Below are 10,105 nucleotides of genomic sequence, written 5' to 3'. Positions count from 1 at the left end.
AAAGCTCAAGATCCTGTTGAGACTTTTAAAAATAAACTGAATCACGTGAAAGAGTATGCAGAGAGTTTACGGATAAGAAGAAAAAAAAGAGCCGTCAGGTGCTAAAAAATAAATCTTAGACTCAAACTTTGAAAGAAAATGGTGGCCGTTACAACTTATGTCTAAAAATGTATAGTTTCATGCGCTGGTTAAAACACTCGAATCCAGGTAACGGACGCCCAGCTGGAAGAAGTTCACGCAAGTCGAATTGCCTGAGATTCACAGAATTTACAGAAAATGGAGGACGATAAATGTCTTATATCGGGATATGAAATTTTTGTCATATCGCACAGTATGTTAGTCTTTTTAAAAAATGTGTTTTATCATGACTCATGAAAAGAAATGAAGGGAAAAATACTCACCTGTGCTTTGATTTATTTACTATAAATAATACATAAATAAAACACAGCAACATTAAAGTTAGAATACAAAAGCAATAATCTCCGGTCCTCCTACAAAGCTGACTTTGGACACATGCAGCATAAAATAGGGAACATTAGATAATAAAGTTGGACGATGCAAAAATTAATGTGGATGAAGTATGAAGTAAATCTGCTTCTGTGTATGAATTGTAAAGAAGTTGTCAATTTAATAAAAACCTCAGAGGCCAAGGGCAGTTTTTTGCACACTGCAACCCAACAATATATTTCCAGCTTCCACACACTCTGTCACAGATGGTGCTTGAAAAAAAAAGGAAACACAAAATAAAATATTCAATTAGCATCTTAATAACTGACCGACTGTAGCAACTCAGTATAACCATCACAAACTGAATGCTTATTTTTGTGTTTACTACCTTTTTGCGCACTGAGCCATGATACAGCCTTATGACTTATGGTCTTTAAGCCAAGTTTAAAATTAGTTTTGAATGTCCTTGGTGTAGTTATTGATGTCATTTCTTTTTATGACAATCTGTTCTTAAATTGTGTTTTATTTCTCACAAAAGTGAAAAGACAGATTATGGAAGAAAGTCGAGCCAAAGAACAGAGTTGGCTCTTGTGTTCACACCGAACGCGATGGACGCGAATAGAGCGTCAGGTTTACATGTAAAGTCAATGGAAAAGCGCGATGACGCGCGATTGTGGGTCCCGCGAAAATTCGGAAGCAGATTTGCGTCGCCAAAACGCCAAAACGCGTGAAACGCGCGTCAGTGTAGCGCGTCTGGCGCGTTTGACTCGCAAAAAAAAACACGCGCGTGAGTTTTTGTGTTGCATTTTGTGGATACGCGCGTTTCGTGTCTACCGCTCGAGTTGGAAAAATCTGAACTCCAGCGTCAAATCGCGCCGCGACAACCAATCAGGAGCCTGGTGACGTGGCTCTGACCTAGGTCAAAGGGGCAGATCCAGCCAAAGCCCTTGATTCTTCATTCAGTATGGAGGAAAAGCTCATCAGTGCCGTGGCTAATCACCCGGAGCTATATGATGCTAGCTACTACTTCTACCGAGACAGGAATAAAAAGGACCTAGCTTGGAGACACATAAGTGAGGAGATCGGGCAACCTGGTAAGTTCATTCCTCCTCATTTTTAATTTTCAGACTGACCCGATGAAGCCACGCAAAAGCTAGCAAGCCTGCCTACTGTCCCGCTATTTTCCCACTGATGTACAAATACCTTTCCGCTAACAAGATAATGCGTTTATTCAGAGGACATCTGCAGGAGAAAGTGGAAGAGCCTCAGGGACACTTATAATAAGGAGAAGAAGACAGAGAAGGAGAAGAGGAGTGGGTCTGCAGCAGGATCGGGGAGAAGATGGAAGTTCTTCGCGGTCATGGGGTTTCTGGACCCCTTCCTCACCCCGCGGGAGACAAGCGGCAATATGGTGCGGACCGTGGAGAACTTCTCCCCCGAGGACCAGGGACAGCCCGAAGAGGCAGCAGGGGAGTGTCAGTCATAAGGTATGTTTATATTGAGTTAATGTAGGCAGTTAATTTATGCGTGTTGTCATACAGGAATATATTTTGTTTATTAATAAACAGTATACAGTAGTCCCGCTGTTCATCCGTCACTGCCTCGCCTTTTCGCTGATTTTTTTTTATGGCACCGTACAGCTTTCAACGATGCGCATTGCATTCTGCAGCCCAAATGACAAATTTCCTCCGTGTCGTGTCTCCTGCGCTTGCCAAACTTATCATGTTTGGTTTTGATAACCATCACGTCCAATAGAAAAAAACAGCACAAAAACACTCATAACTATGACCCTCATTCGGAAATAGACACCTGCACCGGGAGCAAAAAAGGCGCACAAAAGTGGCGCCGCAGACGGAGAAAAAGCGTGGCATAATACTTTTACTTTTAAAATCGACAAAGGTTTGCACTTTGAGAATCAACTTGTGAGAACTGTGACTACTGTTCATGTGCTGCAATAAATGAGACCACTGTATATAATAATGTATATACAAGTATATAATAATATAATATTCTCTATGACTATTGTCTTCAACCTGTTAACATTTAATATTGTCTTGATAGAGTCAAGTAATCACGCAGCAGAGTCCTCCCCTGTCTCTTCTCCTGGCTCCCCAGGTCCCTGGTCCCTCAGCTCCTGCTGCTGCACCCACAGCTATGAACATCAAGCACTGATAGCTTTTTACTTGCTTGAATTCCCTTGTGATCACCTTTACTAAATATCTACAACCAATCTGTTTATATCATGTTTTTTTCAATTTTGAAAATGAAAATCTAGTAGCAGCCTTCTCATTACTTTGTGTTGTTTTGTGCTGTGTTTTACAGGCCCACAGAGGAGGACAGCTCGAAGGCGGGCGAGGGACGGGTCCCAGGACGGTCCATCGGCGGTGGAGCTGGCCATCCTGGAGTCCCTAAAGAGGCCACGCCCGTCTCCAACAGAACATTTCCTCCTCGGCCTTGTTCCTGTTCTGGAGAGCATGCCGCCTCAGACACGAGAATTCGTGAAATTTCAAATTTATAAATTAGCTTTTGAAAACAGCACAGCTGTGTTAAATTTGGAAACATTGGACCCTAATGATCAGTAGTTTTCTGATGAGGCAGCAGCTCTCCAGGGCAGAAACAATGTTCTTATTTTTCTCCTCCTTCTCCCTGAGGCTCTTCCACTCCAAGCTGGGTCCTTTTTATTCCTGTCTCTCTGTAAATAGTTAAATTTCATATATTTATGATAAATGTTTTTGTTAATGAATTTATATATTTTTTCAAATAAACATTTATAATGACAAATGTCTCTGTTCTACTACACAGCAAATATTGGCACCCGACTTGACACAAGTAGAATTTATTTCATATTATACTAATGACAAAACATACTAATACAGTGGGATGCAAAAGTTTGGGCAACATTGTGAAAAGTAATTATTTTCTTGTACAAATCATTGGTTGTCACAATAAAAATAGTCAGTTAAATATATCATATAGGAGACACACACAGTGATATTTGAGAAGTGAAATGCAGTTTACAGAAAGTGTGCAATAACTGTTTAAATCAAGCAGGTGCATAAATTGGCGACACAAAAAAAGAGAAATGAAATAAATATTTAGTGTATATCAATGTGTGTGTCTCCTATATGATATATGTAAGTGACATTTTTCATTGTAACAGCGATTCATACAGGAAAATAATGACTATTAATAAGGTTGCCCAAACTTTTGCACCACACTGTATATAGGAACATAGTGAAGACAAGTTACTTAAGAGAGTAAAAAGAGGTTAGTTTATTTTGGAGTAGAGCTCCATTTATTAAGAAAAATTTAAAAAGACAGGAACACTCTTTAGAGGTTTGTGGGTGGCTCTTAAAAGAGCCGTTGTGGGGAAGTCACTCGGACTTCAAACAGGCTAGTCCTTTGGTTGCCAAGACACAGCTCCCTCCACCGAGAAGTGAGCCATGAATTTCTCCCTCACCAGGACAGCCTCTCTGGAGGAGTTGTTTGCTGGCAAGGAACCTGGACAAAATTGTTTAAAATGAGTATTATGTGTACTGCAGTTACAAAATACATTATTGAAATTACAAAATTACAAATTGCAAAACATAAATCTTACATAAAACATTTTGTAATTATAAGGATAATTACATGATATATATTAGATATAATCTAAAACAGTCTGCGGTGATTATATACAAATATTCAACTATCCCAGAATTAAACCAGGTCTAAATAAAAAGGAGTGAGTATCACTACAAAGGTTAACTCAGTGGTCCTAATGCTACAGTTTGATATCAGTAAACACCAAGCGCATACATTGATATGACACCACAGCCATGCTATCATTGCAAACACTGATAACAGCATAAATCGAATTAAATCGGGACTTGATGAGACCTGAGTATCACTAGAAATATTATAAACAGTCGTCTCCGTACCACAGTCTGCTATCAGTAAACACCGAGAGCATTCACTGTTAGCACAGCACATCCATGTTAGCAGTGTATAAATGGATGGTTTAGCATGTATTAGCACAGGTATCAATAAAGGACTACCGTATTAAATACTTTTACTAACCTCAGGCAGATGGACAGGCGCTCTGCAGGTGGGATTGAGCGCCTGTAATTGGTGTCTAGGCGGGCGATTCTGGGACCGACCCGGGGAAGCAGGTCCTCAAACTGGCCGAGTGAAAGACGGTGATATCGCTGGAATCGGCCGTCATCCAGGCGCAGCTCCTGGAGCAAATGGTGAAACTCACCAAACTGCTCATGCCTCTGGAGGACCTGATGGACCCAGGTACGGCGAGGGCGTCTTTTACGCCGCTGCTCTGCTCTCCACAGTACATAGAGAAGGGAGACTCTCTCTTCAAGCGCTAGCTCGACAGCTGCCATCTTGCAAAGATACCTGTCTGGCACAACTTCCTCCCACATTCCTCCCACATTTCCGGTTCACGCGGATGGATTTTTCTTGGACACGCTTTGAGGCACGAATGTGCACGCGTCAAATTAGGGGCGTTTGGGGCGTTTTTGTTCGCGTCCATCGCGTTCGGTGTGAACACACCGTAAGATTTATTTTGTTCAGCGGAGATACTTCTACTCGGCAGCCATCTTGGAATCTCCCCCACCCTGGCTGTTTTGTTACCATGTGTGGTATCGCAAGAAATTAGTGGTTATATAAATATATGAGTGTGTTGTTTAAAATGGTAATGCCATGAGAGGCAGTAGTGGTTCTATGTTACATCTATGTTGTAAGGAAGAGGAAGAAGTGTGTGTCCTGTAGGAGGCAGTAGAAAAATGGATGCTCGTGTTCTGTACATGCCCCGAAAGAAAGGTTCAGTAAACCAGTTGCAACGATACTTCATTGTAAGTCTCAGTTATTGTATTTTTATTTTTTGAAGATGCAACATCTTTTTGGCGACGAGGACGTTTGGGGGGAAGGAGTTTGGGCGATCGGACTGAAAGAAAAGAAAGAAAAAAAAAAGTGATCGAGTCGGCTACAGGTTTGGCTAGCTTTTCAAAGAATGCAAAAGTTTTCGGCTGGAAATAGAAGGCAGTAACCTCGAAGCGGAAATGGCTACAATTGGCACGCTAGTAGCGTTTGATCCAAAGAATCAGACTTGGGATGAGTATACGGAAATACTCGAGCAGTTTTTCGCAGCTAACGGGATCGACGATGCAGAGAAACAAAGAGCGATCTTAATAAGTGTCGTCGGAGCAGCGACGTACAGCTTGATGCGAAACCTTCTCAGCCCGGCCAAGCCCAAAGACAAAACCTTCCAAGAGCTGGTGCTTCTGATGAAAAATCACTTCGATCCGAAGCCCAGTGAAATTGTGCAAAGGTATAAGTTCGACTCTCGCTCCCGCAAGCCGAATGAAACCGTCATGGAATATGTAGCGGAGCTGCGCCGCCTGGCTCAGGATTGTAACTATGGCAACACGTTACAACAGATGTTGAGAGATAGGATCGTCTGCGGAATTAAGGATGACCGAATTCAGAGACGTCTCTTGTCAGAAATAGATCTCACTTTTGACAAGGCTTTGTCAATTGCAGTAGCCATGGAGACTGCAAATAAAAATGCACAGGATCTGCAGACCTCAGGGGCGTCAGCAAAATGTTTCAGTTTCACTAAAGGACAACAGGAGAGTCATACCTTTAAAGGAGAAAGTAAAGAGTGTTATCGTTGCAAAGGAACCAAGCACACAGCAGCAGACTGTAAGTACAAACAAGAAAAATGTCATGCTTGTGGTAAAATGGGACACATAGCTAGAGCTTGTAGAAGCAAGACTAAACTGAACCAGAAAAAGTATGGATCGACATATGTAAAGAAAGAAAAAAAGCAGAGTTCACACTACAGTACTCACAATGTGGGCGAGAAAGCAGAGAACAACAAAACTGATAGCTCTGAAGATGACTCTTTCATGTTGAACTGTGTCAAGTGCAGTCAAGGGCACAAAAGAAAACTGTTCAAGTTAGGGCGTGGCAGTGTGGTACACTTGAGAAGAGTAGACCCCTACACTGTGGATATGCAAATTGATGGAAAAAAGGTGAACTTTGAAATTGACACTGGATGTTGCCTAACAGTCATGAACGAAGCAACATTCAGAGAAACAGGGAAAGACAGCAACCCCCCCCAGCCTGCAGCCCATCAAAATCAAGCTCGAAACTTATACAGGGGATCCTGTTAAGGTGATTGGTGCAACACGAGTCAGCGTCAAATACAAGCAGCAGAAAAAACATCTGCCCCTGGTGGTGGTCGAAGGCAACGGCCCCAGCTTGCTAGGGCGAGCTTGGCTCGAGGAAATTAAATTGGACTGGGGGGAAGTGAAAAACAGTTGTAACATCAGAAAGCTGCACCAAGTCAAAACAACAGAAAAAACACTTCAGCAAGTGTTAAGTAAACATGAGAATGTATTCAAAGAGGAATTGGGCACCCTGAAAGGAATGAAAGCTGCTATTCATGTGAAAAGTGATGCCACCCCACGCTTCTTCCGTCCACGTTCTGTCCCCTTTGCTATGCGAGCAAAAGTCGACGAGGAAATAGACCGACTGTTGAAAGAAGGCATCATCTCGCCAGTGAAATATGCTGAATGGGCAGCACCAGTAGTGCCACTCCTGAAGCCCACAGGGACAATAAGACTGTGTGGGGATTACAAGCTTACTGTAAACACCGTGGCTTCACTGGAGCAGTACCCAATACCCAGAATGGAGGACTTGTTTGCCACACTGTCCGGGGGTAAGCAGTTCTCAAAATTAGACATGAGCCACGCTTACCAGCAAATACTCTTGGATGACAAATCGAAAAAGTATGTGACAGTAAACACGTCTCGGGGGCTGTTCATGTATAACAGATTGCCTTTTGGAGTGGCCTCTGCTCCAGCAATATTCCAGAGGACCATGGAAAGTCTTTTGAAGGGGATTCCTCACGTAGCGGTGTATTTAGATGACATCTTAGTGACTGGAGTGGATGAGGTAAGCCATCTACAGAACCTGGATGAGGTGTTGACCCGGTTGGAGGAAGCTGGGTTGAGATTAAAGAGGTGCAAGTGTGCCTTCATGCAAGAGAAAGTGGAGTACTTGGGGCACATAGTGGACGCCCATGGGCTCCACCCGGTGGAAAAGAAAGTAAAAGCAATCATGGACGCACCTACCCCCACAAATGTCACTGAACTGAAAGCTTACTTAGGGTTGCTAAATTACTACAACAAATTCCTTCCAAACCTGGCAACCCTGTTGGCACCCTTACATGAACTTTTGAGACACGAGGTACGGTGGACATGGCAAAAGAGACAAGAGGAAGCATTCCAGAAATCCAAGAACCTGTTGAACTCAGCAGAGGTGTTAGTTCATTATTCTGCTGACCGTGAGTTGGTTCTCTCATGTGATGCATCCCCATACGGTGTAGGCGCCGTATTGTCACACAAGATGGAGGATGGAAGCGAGAGACCTTTGGGGTTCATGTCACGCACACTCTCTCCTGCTGAGAAAAAGTATTCTCAGCTTGACAAAGAAGGTTTAGCTGTGATATTTGGCATCAAGAAATTTCACAAATACTTGTATGGCCGAGTTTTCACGATTTACACAGATCATAAACCCCTAATCTCACTGTTCAATGAAAAGAAGCCTATACCTCAGATGGGCTCACCAAGAGTACAAAGATGGGCCGTGACATTGAGTGCTTACGAGTACAACATCAGGTACAAGCCAGGAAAACACCATGAAAACACAGATGCGCACAGCCGGTTGCCGGTACCAGACTCAGCACCTGAACAAGAGATGGCTGAGCAGGTTTTGATGATGGATGTACTGGATGACACATTAGTGGACACTGCACAGATCAAACGATGGACAGCTAAGGATGTCTTGTTGTCGCAAGTCCACGAGTACACCTTAAAAGGCTGGCCAACTGAGACCGATGCCTGTTTAAAGCCGTATCGACAGAGAAAGCTGAAACTGAGTGTGAGGGATGGTTGCGTGCTCTGGGGAGCCCAAGTAATTATTCCCACCAAAGGCCGAGACAAAATATTGAAACTCCTGCACCAGACTCATACAGGCATGTCGAAGATGAAAGGCTTGGCAAGGTCGTATGTATGGTGGCCAGGGATGGATGAGAACATTGAAAGAGAAGTGCAGGCATGTGAGGAGTGTCAGAAACACTACAAGTCACCACCTACTGCACCATTACACCCTTGGGAGTGGCCGGAGTCACCATGGTCCAGAATCCATGTGGACTATGCAGGGCCTTTCCTCGGGGAGATGTTTCTAATCATTGTGGATGCTCATTCCAAGTGGATGGACATTTACCCTGTGAAATCCTCTACATCACAGGTAACTATGGAGAAACTGCGCCAGAGTTTCAGTGTGTTTGGGCTACCTAAAATGCTAGTTTCAGACAACGGAACATGTTTCACAAGTGCTGAATTTGAGTCATTCATGAAGCAGAATGGAATTGACCATGTGAGATCAGCACCTTTCCACCCTTCTTCAAATGGGCTGGCTGAGAGGGCGGTCCAGACCTTTAAGGAGGGGATGAAGAAAGTCAAAGGTGATACCTTGCAAACCAGACTGTCCCGATTTCTGTTCAGTTATCGCATCACACCGCATGCCACTACTGGTTTATCACCTGCAGAGTTGATGATGTCACGGAGACTCAGATCAGTTTTGGACTTGCTCATGCCTGATGTGAAAACAAAAGTGCAGCACAAACAATTGAAACAGAAAGAAAATCACGACACCAAGAAAAGACTGAGAAGTTTCACACCAGGAGACAAGGTCTTCATCAGAAACTACTCCTATGGCCCGAAGTGGATTCCCGCAGTCATTGTGAGAGCATCGGGTCCAGTGTCTTACATTGTTACCATTGGATCAGGTCAAACTGTGAAGCGGCACGTGGATCAGGTGAGAGCAAGAGTGGCTGACACTGTTCCCAGTACACCAGACAGGGAGGTGGAGCCATTGCATGACAAAGAAGCAGTGCCTGAGTGCTTCTTGCCATCAGAGTTGGACACATCGCCACAACCTCCGGCAACGGAGTTGCCTTATGCTCCGGAGACTCCGGCTCCCGGCGACTCCTCAGTGACACCCGTGTTGCGACGTTCCCAGAGAGAGAGACGTCCACCAGAGACTTTAAAGGACTTTGTTAGATAGAGTGAGATCTTCCAGGAATAGAGCAACAATGCGCTCTGATCTCACAGGAAGGACGTACCTTCCTAGTTAATAAAAAAAAGAAAAAAAAAAGAAAAAGAAAAAACATTGAAACCTATGTACAGTTGTATGGTTGTATGGTTACCTTAATTACATGTTGATTGCTTGTTAAGCATTCTTTAGATAAACAGTTATTTTGTAAGTCAAGGGAGTTGTTGACTTAAGGGGGGAGGAGATGTGGCATCGCAAGAAATTAGTGGTTATATAAATATATGAGTGTGTTGTTTAAAATGGTAATGCCATGAGAGGCAGTAGTGGTTCTATGTTACATCTATGTTGTAAGGAAGAGGAAGAAGTGTGTGTCCTGTAGGAGGCAGTAGAAAAATGGATGCTCGTGTTCTGTACATGCCCCGAAAGAAAGGTTCAGTAAACCAGTTGCAACGATACTTCATTGTAAGTCTCAGTTATTGTATTTTTATTTTTTGAAGATGCAACACCATGGATGCAGCTTTACAACGGCAAGACATTGCACGTG

The 10,105-nt window shown here is 43.4% G+C and overlaps 1 protein-coding gene across 1 annotated transcript; it reads left to right on the top strand.

Moving 5' to 3' along the window:
* Nucleotides 1-932: 932 nt before the first annotated feature.
* LOC146504357 (transcription factor Adf-1-like) lies at nucleotides 933-3,228 on the top strand. The gene is made up of 2 exons (XM_085130334.1): nucleotides 933-1,541; nucleotides 1,683-3,228. Exons 1-2 carry the CDS (start codon nucleotides 1,412-1,414, stop codon nucleotides 1,931-1,933), a joined length of 381 nt encoding a protein of 126 aa, XP_084986460.1. The 5' UTR covers nucleotides 933-1,411; the 3' UTR covers nucleotides 1,934-3,228.
* The last annotated feature ends 6,877 nt before the right edge of the window (nucleotides 3,229-10,105 follow it).

The sequence above is a fragment of the Neolamprologus multifasciatus genome, chromosome 14 (assembly GCF_963576455.1).
Source record: "Neolamprologus multifasciatus chromosome 14, fNeoMul1.2, whole genome shotgun sequence".
Lineage (NCBI taxonomy): Eukaryota > Metazoa > Chordata > Actinopteri > Cichliformes > Cichlidae > Neolamprologus > Neolamprologus multifasciatus.
The sequence above is the reverse complement of the archived record's forward strand: the minus strand, read 5'-3'. Positions and strand labels throughout refer to the sequence as shown.

Coding starts and splice junctions, on each gene's coding strand:
- LOC146504357 (XM_085130334.1), top strand. CDS start 1,412: ATGGAGGAAAAGCTCATCAGTGCCGTGGCTAATCACCCGGAGCTATAT. Junction 1,542..1,682: donor TGAGGAGATCGGGCAACCTG/GTAAGTTCATTC, acceptor GCGTTTATTCAG/AGGACATCTGCAGGAGAAAG.